Source organism: Typopeltis vanoorti, chromosome 19 (assembly GCF_054136105.1).
Source record: "Typopeltis vanoorti isolate ZY-2024b chromosome 19, IOZ_Tvanoo_1.0, whole genome shotgun sequence".
Lineage (NCBI taxonomy): Eukaryota > Metazoa > Arthropoda > Arachnida > Uropygi > Thelyphonidae > Typopeltis > Typopeltis vanoorti.
Window position 1 is genome coordinate 24,359,545 of NC_143567.1, and position 16,905 is coordinate 24,376,449.

Below are 16,905 nucleotides of genomic sequence, written 5' to 3' on the forward strand. Positions count from 1 at the left end.
TTAAATAGTAAAATAGTGTGATGTGTGAGGGATAAGGAAAAAGAATCGATACCAAAATCATATATATCACTATTTAATTTTGATATTTTAGTAAAGTATGAATAAAGCATAGCTTGAAGTTTTGTGCCCCTTCATGAGTTTGCACCCTAGGCAGTTGCCTAGTTTGCCTAAATGGTAACGCCGGCCCTGGTTGTACAGCAATACAATTTAAATCCTAAAGAACATAGAAGAAAATATTAGGCTAAACAACCACATTCTTGAAGGAATAAATGATTTTCAGTACCCTGGGTTCCTACATCAGAACAGACATAGTGACAAGAAAAGCTCTTCAATTCCATAAGAATCTAACTAATATCTGGAAATCCTAACTCAACATCACAAATACCAAAAATTCATCTGTAAAAACTATCAGTCAAGCCATATTTACATACGATGTCCAGACAAGGAACATCACTACTCAACGAGCAGTTAATACCATGATCTGGGATAGCATGCCTTCAAACAATACCAAGATATATATATGACAAGATCACATTTTTGATACCATCATTCTTGAAGAAAGCAACGAAAGATCCCTAATCAAAACAATACAAAAAGTCAACTGGGATTGCTTGGACACTAACTTAGACATCTAACTTCACCTACATTCCATGCTCTCCTTCTTTACAGGCCAACCAGTGGATACAGAGAAAGAGGAAGACTAAGTAAAATGTTTTAGCTTTATATACATAAGCAAACTTCTTTTTGAAGATGAGACTCATGAACCATCTGTTTACCATTTGACAGAAGAACTTGGCTCACTTTCATCTAATAGACTTTATCTTCAAGAGTTTTTATTACATACATATTTCTGTATATATTTCCCTAATCATACATGAATAAATGATTATGATGAACATCATCTCAAAAAAAAAAGCAAACTACTTACTTTTCTGGTGTCTGGCTTCCACAATACCAATAGAATGCTTGAATGACTGCACAGAGGCGGCAAGCAGTTGCACTTATTAAATCATCTTGCTGCTTGTTTACATTAGCCTTTTCTGATATTTCATTATTTAATAAATCTTCATCATTTTCCACTATGGTAGGAAGTGTCTGAATGTGTTCATGGCTGCTACCAGATATGCTAATGCTCCCACCAACATAATTATGGTGATGAGAAAAATTTTCTGGTAGCACAGTTTCTGCACTATGATGACTAGCTAAGTCTTCTAATTTTGAAAAACTAAGTGTATAATTTTCTGAACTATGGGAAAAATTATCTTCATTGTGATCAGAACCATAGCTATCAGTACATGACTGAGATGCAAATTTTGGCAAATCACTGCATAATATTACATCAGAATTGTTTCTTTCGGACAAACTTAATTTATTTTCTTGTATTTCATTAGTATGTGCAAGGGTATTTGAGGATGGTAATACATGACAACTGTTATGTGAGTAACTATTAACATGATTGTTCTCACCACATAATGAAGATGACCCAGAACAAGAAATCTGAGGATGCTCAGCTAGTGGGAAAGTAAAGTGATTTGAAAGTTTTTCTGCTGAAACTAAGCCAGGTGACAAGTGAGGAGTAGTAAACCCATTTGACTGCCCAGAGAGGGCTTTAACTTCTCCACCCAAAATAATCATCCATTCCTCCAATGAGTTCCAAAGTATTTCTACAGGTTTTATGAGTGCTAAATTTTCAGGACTAGCTACAGGACTCAGGACTGATGTTTCAGGAGCAGGAAAAAGTTCTCGATATAGTCTACACATAATTTTTATGCACCGCAAAAAATTTGTAGCCTGCAATAAGAGAGAAAACATTTAATTTATTAATAAAAAATATATAACAATAATTCATGATTTATAGTCTAGTGTTAAGTGTATAAATGTAAATTACATACCAGTTAATGCTCATACTGCCAACCAACATAAACATACGTTGGTTGGTTGGTTCAACGTAGTTATGGTTTAACTAAATAACTAATTTCTTTACATCAAATACAAATAATAATGACAATAACAATAATTATTATTATTATGCATGCTCCTCTGGGAATGCAAGACTGATTATGAAAGTTCCCTTTAGTCACTCATAAACACAAACGTAGCTCAGAGAAGATTCTGTATTAGCTATATATTTTATCACTTTTACCAACTTAGCATCATCAGTAAATAACTAATATCATCCTCTAACACATCTTCAGCATCTTCACATAAGTTAAACACACTCACCAAATTTCATAAGAAAACACTGGACCTCACATGCTTTCTAAACCATGAAGTCATGGACCATAAATTCCACCCTGACCTGCCATAAGCTGCAAAATCTCACTTGTATCTATGATGTACAATCTCCTAAATAATTGTATGTTTCTCCTCCATCTATTTCTAAAACTCTGAAGCCTAAATAGCTTACCGTCCTTCCATATGCCATGACACCAAGCATGAAGCAGGAGTTGGTTTCCTTCGTAACAAAAAAAGCTAGATAGCACTCTCAGGCTACAAACCAGTCAATGAATGAATCATAGCAGCAAGATTTCAAGCAAAACCATTTAATATATCAATAGTCTAGTTTTGCAAGGATAGAAAGGACAAGGGAAAGAGAGAGTGCTACTGATGATAGCAGGGGAATTATGTCCACATAAGTTCGACAGGACAAAGGAAAATAGTGGCAATGGTTCTGAGGCAGTGTGGTGTGAAGTAGAGGGTGAGAGGACGGGATGTTTAATTCGATATTGTTATAGGCAAGAGAATGTGATTGGTGGTGAAGAAATGCATAAATAACTTGGGTTAGTGAACAAGGGAAGGGTGATTATTATGGATGAGTAGGTGATTTTAATTTGTGATTGGAAAATTCGGTGTAAACATTTTCGCCGTAGGAAAATTCAGCACAACATTTTCAGCGTAAACATTTATGCCGTAAGACATTTTCGCCATAAGATATTTTGCATTAATTTTTGTAAATAATCAATGGATGATAAAGTTATTATAAATTCATTAAAAAAGGCCAATTTTTATTAAGGTGAATGTCAGTGATACATAACATAATGAAATCATTTAAAAATTGTACAAATTAAAAGAGATGCTGAGTAAATAATTAACTTTTTGCTGCAGATCATCAGTTCAACAAATCCATCAGTAACATCGCTCACTGGAAAAAATGCTAATGCTGTGAAGCATTTAATTTTCATGTTGAATTCAGCATCTGTTTGAAAGCATAACTTCAAACCAATGGCAACAATTTTGCAATATAGATTTTGTACCATATGAAATAAACAACCTGTTATAGTTGTTGATGTAAATATATTAGAAAAAGCATTGATAGTTGCTTTCTCGAAGTCAACCATTAATGTTTTCGGATCTAATGATGAACGTAAGCCCTTTGAGGCACTAAATAATATGCTGTAAGTAAATTCTGATTTGCCAGGAAGCAAAGCAAAAAGCCACCATGGAATCCTTAGGGGTCTCATGCCAGTCCCAAGCCTGGATAAAGGAGGAGGATCAGTCAGATGAGTGTAGATGCTCTGACCTTAAAGAAAAAACATGATTGTTATCTGACGCATATACTATCAACAGCTATAACATGCTGTAGATATGATGATATGTGACGATATGATGATCTGTAACACAAGATTCCAGCAAAAGGGGTGTGGAAAATGGATGTGGCGATGAAATGATAGGAAAACCAAGAACATGATTGATATGATTATGATTAAAAGAAGATGGATAACATCAGTACAGCAGTGTCGAACTTTTAAAGGAGCAGATATAGACTCGGATCATAGTTTAGTGATTGCAAACATCAAGTTGAAATTAAAAAAGAAAATATAAACCCCATCATCAGAAATGAAGAGAGAAAGAACAAGTGAAGCAGAAATAGGAAGAAGGTGCAGAACAGTGTTAGAGGAGAAGCTTAAAAGTGTGGACAAAGAAAAAAATTTTAATCTAAGAGTGAAAGGAGTAATGAAGGCGATAGAAGATGCAGTTGAAGAAACAGTACCAGAAGAAGAGAAGATCAAAAAGAAATGGATTAGACAAGAAACGCTGAAGTTAGTAGAGGAGAAAAGAATGTTGAAGATAAGAAGGGATACATCAGAACAAATAGAGGAGCAATATAGAAGCGTAATGAGGTGAAAAAAGCAGTCAGCTGGATAAGATGAAATGGTTAGAAGTCCAATGCAATAATATAGAACAGTACTATGGAGAGCATAAAACTAGGGAGGTGTGCAAAATGATTAGAACCATTAATAGAAGGTGACAACCAAAACAATACAGTTAAAGACGAAAAAGGCAAAGTATTGATGAATAAAGATAAAAATGTACAGCCAAGGACAAGATACTGTAGTGAGTTATATGAAAAAAGCTAGATTTAGATAGAGTTGGGAAACTGACTGAAGAACTGAAGCAGATATCACCACTAGGTAATGAGTATGATATGGAATCACTCGATTAGTATTGTGGACCTTGTAGATCCAGGCAACGTCTGAGCTGGCATGTTGTAGCTGCTGATCAAATATGCATCAGATAACAATCATGTTTTTTCTTTATGGTCAGAGCATCGACACTCATCTGACCGATTCTCCTCTTTATCCAGGCTTGAAACTGGCATGAGACCCCCCCCCCCCCCCTAAGGATTCCATGGCGGCTTTTTGCTTTGCTTCCTGGCAAATAAGAATTAACTTACAGCAGATTATTCAGTGCCTTAAAGAGCTTACATTCATCATTAGATCCGAAAACATTAATGGTTGACTTCGAGAAAGCAACTATCAATGCTTTTTCTAATATATTTACATCAACAACTATAACAGGTTGTTTATTTCATATGGTACAAAATCTATATTGCAAAATTGTTGCCATTGGTTTGAAGTTATGCTTTCAAACAGATGCTGAATTCAACATGAAAATTAAGTGCTTCACAGCATTAGCATTTTTTCCAGTGAGCGATGTTACTGATGGATTTGTTGAACTGATGATCTGCAGCAAAAAGTTAATTATTTATGCAGCATCTCTTAATTTGCACAATTTTTAAATGATTTCATTAGTTATGTATCACTGACATTCACCTTAATAAAAATTGGCCTTTTTAATGAATTTATAATACCTTTATCATCCATTGATTTTACAAAAATCAATGCAAAATGTCTTAAAGCGAAAATGTTGCAGCGAATTTTCCTAGAACCATTTAAATTATGGCAGTATAGACTGGAGTGAAGAAATAACATTTTGGAACGAGGAAAATGAATTTCTTGAATTCTTGAGAGACAACTATCTTAGGCAGAATGTAAAGAAGGGCACATGTAAATCAAGAGTTTTAGATCTAATCATTTCATTAGAAGATGTGACTGTGAGCAAGGTTTCAATCTTTCCTCATTGGTGAGAGTGATCACCTGAGTTATGGATAGGCATATGAAGAGTTCTATGAGGAACAGGTATATGTGGAATTACAAGGCTGGTGATTATGAGAAGGTGATAACTTGGAGTTGAGCAGAAAAGAAATAAATGCTGCTTGGGAAATGACAAAGAGATATTTAACAGCATCAATGTTTGAATGTATTTCAAAGGTTAAAAGGCTGAATAAGGCAGGTATCAAATGGATAAATGAGGGGGATTAAGCATGAAATCTGGAAAAAAAAAGAAGAATGCACTTTGGAGGCAGCATTAACCCTCCAGAGGTTGCGAGCAGACTGGGAGTCCGCACGTTTGCTTTTTTGTGTAAATTTCTAAAGCGGCTGGTTAAATCCGGTTGTGCGTTTATATAGCTTTGTATATAGGCAGGACATATGTTAGTGTAGAATATTACGTTGCTGCGATAACAACTGTTCCCACTGAGACATTGCGCACTCACAGATCCCACGCGACCTCTTAGTGTTATGAGAATAAGCAGTCATCAAAATTTTTTAAATTGGTAAGTACTTGTAAATTATTTATATTTTTACATACAGGCTTATGTAAAAATAGATCAAAATCTTATATATTTACACAGGAAATATATTTTTTATATACATATATATATATATCTATTTTATATATGTTTATATATAATTGCAATATGGTAAATTATATTCTCTTTAGGTAAAATAAAATGGGTGACTATGAGAAGAAGCAAGAACAATTACAGAAGCTGATGAACGAATGCTTCACTAATGACGAGGATGAAGATGTTTCAGACAATGATGTTAGTTCAGAGGAGGAAGAGACAGCGCAACCGAGCAAGAAGCCGATGAGGTGTCATTGGAAGTAGCTGAAGATAACCCGGAGAGTTTGGAGGATAGATTTTATCAGGGAAAAGATGGAACTTTATGGAGAGCAGTACCACGAACTAACAAACAGATTAGGAGACTGAGAGATACAATATAATCAAAGAATCATCTGGCCCTAAAAATGACACTCAAAATTTGTTTGATATTTGGAATTATTTTATAGGTGATTCTATTTTATTGATTATTTTGGAAAACACGAACAAGTATATTGAAAGTTTAGTTAGTAATTACACTCGAGAAAAAGATGCCAAGTTTACACCTCTGAATGAAATACGGGTTTTAGTTGGACTTCTATATATTGCTGGTACATATAAAGCAAACCGTTTGAATTTAGATCTTTTTGGAAGTAATGGTAAAGGCATTGAAATATTTCGACTAACAATGTCGGTGAGGTGATTCAAATTCCTTTTGAGGTGTTTGAGATTTGATGATAAGAGTACACGCGAAGAAAGAAAAAAGCTAGACAAATTGACAGCTATTTGTGAAGTTTTTGATCTATTTGTTACAAAGTGCAAGAATGGATATAATCTAGGCATTCGTTACAATCAATGAAAAGTTGGAAGATTTTCGAGTCATTTCGCCAATACATACCAAGTAAACCGAATAAATACGGTATTAAAATTTTCATTATGTGATGCTAGAATGTACTATACGGCTAATCTTGAGGTATATGTTGGACGACAACCAGAAGGGCCGTACTTCATGAGCAATTCACCAGGTGACGTTGTTGAGAGACTAATAGAACCAATCAAAAATTCTGGGAGAAATATTACTTTGGATAATTGGTTCACTTCTTTTCCTTTGATTGAAAACTTGCTAAAGAAATATAGACTTACTGTAATAGGAACAGTTCAAAAAAATAAAAGAGAACTACCTCTGGAATTATTGCAAGCAAATCATCCTATAAAATCAAGTATGTTTGCTTTCAAAGATAAATGCACACTTGTATCATACTGTCCCAAAAATAATAAATTTGTTTTGTTAGCATAAATCTTTCATATTTATGAATTTAGGGACACAAGATTATTTTACTGATTAATAATAAAATAATAACTTGACATTTCAACCCCAGTATTGAGGTCATCATCAGAAGGATACATGTATATTGGAGATTGTATTTGGTTAGTCAGCGTTTTGTTTGTGTTACAGATATGACTGCAAAATTTCTCAATAAAAACTCGTGCAAGCTCCTGATAAGATAAGTATTATTTTCAGTTATCGTTGATAAAATTAGTTAATATTGAGTAGTTTTATTTGCCTTGCGTATTTTAGTGCGTCTGTTTGTGTGTTTTTGGTGTGTATAACTTATTATTTGATAAAACACGTTGCAATAATTATGGCACCTGTACGAAGGAAAATGGCGGCAAGTAATGATGGTTCGCCATCGTTATCAAAGAACAGTAGTATAAAAGAAATGAGTCAGTGTACTAGCTGTGAAATGTACGCTTCACGGAGTGCAGTCGGAGTGTGGATAGATGATAATAAAGGATTGAATGTGTGTAGAAAATGTAGGGAGAATGAGGAATTGAAGTGTATTTCGGATCGTGAGTGTGATATTTTTGTCAACCTTCAGAATGAAGAAAATAGCGATATGGCAAGAAACGGCAAGGTTGTACATGAGAATTATGAGAGTGTGAATGTAGAAAGTGTGAATGATAGTATTAATGGTTTCTCAGAGAATAAAAAAGATGAGATAGATGCATTGAATGAGATCGCGTTGTTGAATGGTGCGATAGAAAGGGCAAAACAGCAGCTAGAGTGCATGAACAAAAGTCGACTGAATGAACCAACCAATAATAAAAGGTATGACAGGAAAAATAGGCATATGAATGTGAACATGAACAAAATGAAGGATAGAGTGCTGTATGGAGACTCGTTAGTACGAGGTGTGTTAGTAGAGGATTTGACAAAATCGTACCAACCTGGTGCGACCATAAAGGATGTAACTGAGTCTATTAGAGAGCAAAAGGAAAGGGTGAAAGAAATGATTGTTGTGGCAGGTACGAATGATATGAAATGAGATAAAATGGAAATGATAGAAGACCTGAATGAATTGTTTGAGGTAGCAAAAGAAAAGAGTGAGAGAGTTAGAATGATTAGTCTTTAGCCACGGTATGACAGTGAAATGTTTAAAAGGAGGGCCATAATTGCGAATGACTTTATGCGTGGGTTATGTATGACGAGTGGTGTGGAATTTGTGGACGTGTGGAGTGAGTTTGATGGTCGAAAGGATCTATATAAGATGGATGGCTTGCATTTGAATGGTTATGGTGTAAGAAGACTTGAGAAAGTGTTGCTGAATGTAGCGGATGTGCAAATTCAGGGAAACTAGATTCGTTAAGGGGGGGGAGTAGATATACAGTCCTTAGGGAGGCAGTTGAATGTAAGAATGAATATAATATGCTAGAGCAAATGAGGACAACAAACCAGAGTGGGATAGTTAATATAAGGCATCAAGGTAGGGTTGGGGCTAATGGGGGTCTTAAATTCATGTACACTAATACTAGGAGTATTAGGAACAAGAAGGAAGAGTTTTTGGCCATGGTTGGCACTTCCAGACCACAGGTTATTGGTATTAGTGAAACATGGCTGACTGTAGATGATTTAGCTAGTGGGATTCAATGTGATGGGTATAGTGTGTTCAGGAATGACAGAGAGAATAAAATGGGGGGAGGAGCATTGTTCATGATAGCTGATGAGCTACAGCCAAGGAGAATAGAAGTTGAATTGCAGGATAGAGAAAAGAGCACATTTGAGGCCATTTGGTGTGAGATTGTGGCTAGCAGAACTAAATATACAATTGGGTGCTGCTATAGACCAGGTGATGGAAAAGATGGTGGTGAGAGTATGCACAAGCAAATAGAAGAAATGAGTGGAAGGAGGGTGATTATTATGGGAGATTTCAACTATGGTCGCATTGATTGGAGAGGACACACGGGAGGAAGGAATTGGATTTTATGCGGTTATTAAGGGATAACTATCTGCGACAGCATGTAATGGAAAATACTAGGGGTCAGAGAGTGCTTGACCTAGTAATTACATCTGAGGATTTGGCTGTAACAAATATGACCACATTGCCACCAATCGCTGAGAGTGATCATAGGGTCTTGACTTGGGAGGTGGCTAAAGGTGTAGAATTTTCAATTAAGACAGGGTACATGTGGAATTATCGGGCTGGAAAGTATGACAAGCTTAGGAGTTTGATTGGCTCAGTGCCATGGCATGTACAACTGCAAGGACTAGAAGTTGATAGTGCATGGGAGGTGGTTAAGAAGTGCTTGCATGAAGCAATGGCTGACTGTATACCTAGAGTCTGAATAATAAATCAAGTAGGGGTTAAATGGATGAATAACACCATTAAGCTTGAGCTGCAAAAAAAGAAACAACTATGGAGGGAATTTAAGAAGAAAGGTGACCGGCAGGCACATGAATGGTATAAAGCGCAGGCCAGAAGGGTGATGAGTGCGGTAAGAAAAGCAAAAAAGGATTACAAAAGAACATTGGCCATGCAGGCTAAAGAGAATCCTAAACAGTTTTTTAGATATGTAGCAAGTAAAAGGAAAAATAAACATGGCAGAATGATTTTAAATGCCGATGGTAGGGAGGTAACTGAATCAGTTGAGATAGCTGAGTTACTGAGTGAGCACTTTGCAAGAATATATCATCCAGGTGGTGACATTGCAGAAACGAATAAACCAGTAGATTATACGGGAATTGTGGTGAATGAAGTGGAGGTGAGTAGTCTATTGCATAACCTCAATGTCAATACATCTGTGGGGTTGGATGGTATACCAGCTCGTGTAGTACGAGAAGCAGCTAATGAATTGTCAGTACCCTTGACCATTTTGTTTAATTTGAGTCTCGGGTCTGGGTTAGTCCCGAGCGGGTGGAAGGAGGGGAAAATAGTTCCACTGCATAAAGGAGGTTCCAAGACCGCTGTTGTAAATTACCGACCGATTAGCATATCAGGAATCATTGTCAAGGTCTTAGAGAAATTAGTCAAGAAAAGAATACAGGATTGGATAGATGAAAATGGGATATTGTATGGGGGACAACATGGTTTTGTGAAGGGTAGATCATGCCTCAGTAACTTGCTCACGTTTTATAACACAGTGACAGCTTAACTGGATAGGGGTAATGGGTTTACAGTGATACTACTGGACTTTGCCAAGGCCTTTGACAGGATACCACATCGAACCCTAATCAGTAAACTGGAGCAGATGGGGATAGATATAGGGTTGGTAAGATGGATAGGAGGGTGGTTGAAGGAGAGATACTAGAGAGTGGTTTATTCAGGCGTGGAGTCAAAAAGACATCTTGTGACTAGTGGAGTGCTGCAGGGCTCTGTTCTTGGACCACTGCTTTTCAATTTGTTCATCAATGATATTCGAAAGGATTTGAGAGGAAGTGTTCACTTGTTTGCTGATGATGCAAAGTTGGGTAGAGAAATTGTGAGTGCACAGGATGTCAAAATTTTACAGGATGATTTGGATAGTTTGGAGGACTGGGCTAGGAAAAATGGATGTCAGTTTAATGTGGCAAAGTGTAAGGCTATGCACTTTGGGGTGAAAAGAATAGCAGCAGTATATTGCATAAGTGGAACCGTACTCCAGGAGATTGATGAGGCCAGGGATTTGGGAGTGCTGGTGGATAGGGAGTTGAAGTTTAGGGGGCACATTGCAAAAGTAACTAAAACAGCTCACCAAATCACTTGGCTTATGAAAAATACTTTAACGTGCAGAGAGAAGCAAGTTGTTGTTCCTCTGTATCGAGCCTTGATAAGACCCCATCTGGACTTCTGTGCCCAGTTATGGGCACCAGGGTTTCTTCGTGATGGGGAGGAAGTGGAGAGGGTCCAGAGACGAGTGACCAAGATGATAGAAGGTCTGTGGAATGAACCTTATGAGAATAGGTTGAGGATTTGTGGGTTGCAGAAATTGGACGATAGGCGAAGGAGGGGTGATATGATTGAGACATTCAAATTACTGAAGGGTTTCTACAAGATTGATCCAGAAGATATTTTTGAAAATATGACTGGTGGTGGGAGGACTAGGGGCCATGCATGGAAGCTGGGCAAGAGCGTGGTTGACAAGGGTGTTAGAGCTAGGTTTTTTACTTGGAGAGTGGTGAATGAGTGGAATAAGCTTCCAGAGTCTGTTGTGGGTGCTACGACCGTGAATGAGTTCAAGGCAAGATATGATAGATACTGTGTGAATGTTGAATAGTTGTTCCAGACATGATGTTAGGGCCTCCCTCGATGAGTCTGTCGACTCCTTGGAGTTTCCCGGAACAACAATAATAATAATAATAATAATAATAATAATAATATAAGAACCAAGCTACATGCTGTTGCACTCTATACAGGTAAATTACATCTACGTGATTAACTAACCTTTTTTCTTAGCCTGCCCTCTAGTGATAAAAAAATAAAAATAAAAATACCAATAAAAACTACAATAAACTCTGCTAAAGTCCTCACATACTAGGATTCTTTTGGAATTACACAGTTCATCTTATTATATTACGATTATCTTCTGGATTTGTACAGTACAGGTTGCTATTGAATGTTCAGGAGGGAAAATAAAAAAAGTAAAAAAACACTTCACCAAGACTTCTTGTGAGATTTTTCCTTGTGGTTGCTATGAAGGTTGCATATGGGTCCTCCACATTCTTGGAATGGTTAGAGACCATCATTTTTATTCAGATTTTTGGATCATGTTTGAGCATTTCACAAGATTCCTTGAATTTCCACTCGAACCAGGTTTTGGTGCGGTGTAGGGATTTGGTACCTTTCCAATCAATTCTGTGGTATGTTTGGAGTGGTCAGAAAGGCCGGTTTTTCCAAAATGGAGCTATTTTATGTGTCGTTTGTGTTCATCCTTCCTGATTGGATGGTTCGTCCTGTTTCCCCTATGTATGGTATGTTACATGTGCATTGTACTTTGTAAACCCCTCGGTGGGCTAGGTGTGGCAGAGGATCCTTGGAAGAACTGAGTAGGTGTCTTAATTTTGTCGGGGGGGTTGAAGGTGGTTTTGATGTTGTATTTGTGTAGTGTTCTGTCTATTTTTTCGGAAATGCCTCTAACACATGGTATAGCAATAGCATTCTTGAAATCTTTTTTGCTATTAGTGGTATCTTTGTGGAGGATCTTGTGAATGGATTTTATACTGTATCCATTTTTTATAAAGGTATGTTTGATGGTCTCATATTCATGGTTAAGAGCTTGTTCATTTGAACAAATAGTTTGAGCTCTGTGTTTAAAGGTGCTTATGACCCCTAGTTTTTGTGTTGGGTGATGATAAGAAGTTTTGTGTATGTACTGGCATGTGTGTGTGTGTGTAGGTTTGCAGTAAACCGAGAAAGAGAGACAGCTTAAAGGAAGATGTGTGACAAGTGTGTCTAGGAATGGAAGAGAGTTGTTTTTTTCTATTTCAATAGTGAATTGGATGTGTTTGTGTTGTTTGTTCAGGTGGCTAAGGAATGTATTTAGTGATTCGCAGCCGTTGGGTCAAATGGCAAAAATATCGTCGACGTACCTAAACCAAATTTTGGGCTTTAGGCATGCTGACTCTAGAGCTCGTTGCTCAAAGTCTTCCAATGTGGTTGGACCACTGTTTGCTCCTAACTGCATTTGTGGGTGATTGGCTGCTCCTTTCATTATGGCGTGGTAATTGTCTTGTGCTTTCCTGTAGTTTTAATGCTTGAAACTTCATTATTAATTGTTCTTTGTTTTTGAATAACTGGTGCTTGGCCGAGTTGTCTGTGATCTTGTCCAGAATACCCCAAATTTCTGGATTAACGTAGCTGGATAGCTCAAATTTTAGTTGTAACACTTTCGCTTGGGTAGATGCTAAGTTTTTTTATGCCTCGTGGATCTGTTCTCTTAACAACGCTTTTTCTAGCCTGGCATAGATACGCAGCACTTTAGCTGATGTAAATTTCTTCTTTAGTTGGGTATTAAGTTGCTGTCTCTACATCGTTTCAAAAAAAGCTAGTCGATTAATTAACATGGAACTACGTATCCTTACCGTAGAGGCTGCACTGCTTGTGGGTCACATCTCCATGGATTATGAGGACTTTCTTTTAAAGTTACACGGTGATCAGCATTCATATTTATGAATTTAGGGACACAAAACACACATGTTGAAAAGATTATTTTACTGATTAATAATAAAAAAATTTCTGCAAGATCTTGGATTCTCTCTACTACAAGCACATTTGCAAGAAAGGGTTAGCATCAAGTTTGCATGACAATGATAGCATTGATACAGAGTGGAGCTTTATACAAACTTGAAATTCTGACTACCTATAACCATACAAAAGGAGGAGTAGATGTTGTTGATCAATTGTGTTCAACATACAATTGAGCTAGATCAACAAGAAGATGGCCTATGGTAGTTTTTTACTCTTGCATCAACATTGCTGGAATTAATTCTCAAGTTATTTACCATGCGAATAACATTGGCAAAAAAATATTGCGATGTAAATTTCTGCAAGATCTTGGATTCTCTCTACTACAAGCACATTTGCAAGAAAGGGTATCAATTCAAAGTTTGCCAAGAAATATAAAACTAAGACAAACAGAAATTTGTGGATCACTCGAGAACAGAATTGAGAACAAAACTGCAGTTGCACATCCAGAAAAAGGAAGATGCTATTATTGTGATAGAAAAAAAACCCTGCATCTAAATATTATTGTAAGAGATGTTACAAATTTATGTGTCTTGAACATGCTACAATCATGTGCAATGAATGTGTAGAACTTAAGTAAAAGAATGTTAATCCAGTTCTACACATTTATTGCACATGTAGCATATGCAGTTCTATTTCTGACATTTAATTATTATTTTTTATTTTGTTTTCTCTTACAAATATGTTGTAATTTGAATAAATAATCTTTTTCTACAATATGCTTATTTATTATTATTCAAAACACCTTCAATTTTGTTAAAAATGAGTGTGGAATGACAATCTGCATGTGACCCTTGATGCCAAAAATTTTCAAGCGACCTCTGAAGGGTTAAATGGATAGTTGCATAAGGAGTATAAAGAGCAGGCCAGGGGAGTGACTTAGTGGGTAAGGCCAGCAAAAGTGCAGTATGAACAGAAATTAGCAAATCAGGGAGGAAAAACAAAACAAAAAAACTATGGAAATTTTTCAATATGTGGGAAGTAGAAAGAAGATTATGGCAAGATGGTGTTAATAGATGAAAGTGATAGATGAGTATCTGCCGCAGAGAACATAGTTGAGGTATTCAGTGAACAGTTCAGATTGTTTCATCCTCAGTGTGACATCAGGAAAAGCTCAAGTTGAAATGAGAGAAGACTTACTGGTGAGCAAGCAAGATGTATATGATATATGAGTTAAGTTTTCATTTCATGTCAAAGAAGACAATAGGGACTTGATGACATATTACCACATGTTTTAGAGGAACGCTCCAGGGAGTTAGCATTGGCCTTGTACTACCTATTTAACAAGTCTTGCAACACCACAAGTCCCAAAGAAGTGGAAGAAAGGTAAAACTGTTCCACTTCACAAAGGTGGTGATAAGGCTAAGCCTACAAATTATAAGCTAATCTGTATATCTGGAATTGTAGTCAAGGTATTGGAGAGGTTAAAATCTTGTTAAAGGGAGGTCATGTCTTACCAACTTGCTTATGTACTATAACAAGGTGGCAATACAGTTGTATAGTTAGATTGTGCAAAGGCCTTTGATAAATTTCTACATCATAAGTTGATAACTAAACTGGAGCAGAAGGGATTAGATAACAGATTAGTGAGTTGGATAGGCAAATAGCTCTCAGATAGGTAGCAGCAAGTTCTGTATGGGGGGGGTGGTACAGTATCCCAGAACAGGAAAGTGAACTAGTTGTGTGGAAGGGGTCTGTTCTGAGATCACTGTTATTTAATTTATATACTACTGATACTGAGATGTTTAACTCATGATATACAATGGTTTGCAGATAATGTTAAACTGGGAACATTGATAATAAATCTAGCAGATGTTGTGGCCTTACAAGAGAACTTGAATAAATTATATGAGTGGGCAACAGTATGGAACTGTCAGTTCAATGTTGCAAAGTGTAAAGTTCTGAAATTTGGTAGGCAACAATGGGATGCAAAGTATACACTTGGTTTGGAAATTTTGGAAGAAGTTGAGGAGACAAGAGACCTTGGATAAGGATCCGAAGTTCAAAGGTCATACTGTACAAGTTGTCATCACATCAGATTATGGCAATATAATACAGAGGACCTTAACATGCAGAAATAAAGAGGTTTTTGTTCCAATGTATAAGGCCTTGCTCACAGATTTAGTATCCTGATTTTCATGATGATGAGGATATATATATATTGGAAAGGGTTCAGAGATGGGGATATGAAGGCACATTGTGGGAATTCAGTTTGTGAATAGGAGAAAGAAAGGGGATATGATTGAGACATTTAAGTTGGTAAAGGATTGTCACTGGGTTAATGTAGAAGAAATTTTTCATGGAATAAGAGGAGTAGAACAAGGGACATTCCTGGAAGTTGCATAGGGTGTGAGCAGAGGCATAGGGAGCAAGTTCTTTGCATAGAGTGGTTGGTTAATGGAATGCATTGTCTAACATTGTGATGAATGTGGATACACCAAATGAGTTTAAAGCACAGTTTGATGGGCTTTGTGTGTAACAGTGTGTACCTCCCATGATGTAGCTTTGACTCCATGGAGGTCTGGTATTAATAATAATAACTTCAAGCTCAGTTCTAAGAACTATCATCTCATCTTCATTTTCTAGTACATATTTTCAAGGAATGTAGCAAATATTATGTCTAAAACTGAAATTTCATAACTAGTTTACAATCAACAATTTTATTCAAATTTATGTATTATATATCAAATATACAAACGGATCAGGTCTTAAATTTTGAATCTTCTAAATCTCATAATGGAATCAGTCCAGCTATATCTTTATCTTCCTCTGAGTGCTTCTACTGACATTTTTGCTTTGAACACTACTTTTGCTAACATTGATTTTCCATTCTGTTTAAGTTACTATGCCATCTTAAATTAACTCTGTTAATACAATCTTGAATATTAATAGTACAAGTTCTTTACTACTACCTTCATTTTTAATAGGGTTCTGACAATTTTGTCATATGTTCACTTTCATAATGTTCTTCAGAAGAAATCTAGAACAATTATATCATAGATATGAGTGTTCTATGATATGATATAGACTAGAATGAACTATTTTATTTCTAAACAAATTCTCAGGTCCCTGCCATTAAAATCAATTTATACATTGTCTTACATGCTGCTAAATGATCTTCTGAATGATTTCTCACTTGTTCCATATATGGTCGATTCTCACTAGAGAAAACACCACACATTACTGAAAGGTCTCAATCAAAGAGCTATGTTAAAAGAAATCCACTATAATAAACTATTTCTGTAGTCCCTGTGAGTCTGCTACAGTGAAAGGTGGCTGTACTGGATTCTGACCAGTCAACACTACACATTATTTATTCTATCTCAATATTTAATTTGCCATGTGTAAGTTACATGGTTCTACACCACCTTCACTATGATTATCACAACTTTTCAGCACCACCATAGCAAGAATCAAGTAACATAAATCTGTGATGGTATGCCATATCATTTTACCTAGATA

At 36.3% G+C, this 16,905-nt stretch overlaps 1 protein-coding gene across 1 annotated transcript in view; it reads right to left on the reverse strand.

Moving 5' to 3' along the window:
• The window catches only part of LOC150095918 (E3 ubiquitin-protein ligase HACE1-like), a 147,955-nt gene that overhangs the window by 75,618 nt on the left and 55,432 nt on the right, over positions 1-16,905 (reverse strand). Inside the window, exon 10 of the mRNA XM_090409566.1 lies at positions 929-1,791. Within this exon, the coding sequence (XP_090265692.1) occupies positions 929-1,791 (863 nt within the window). The remainder of the gene's footprint in view (positions 1-928; positions 1,792-16,905) is intronic.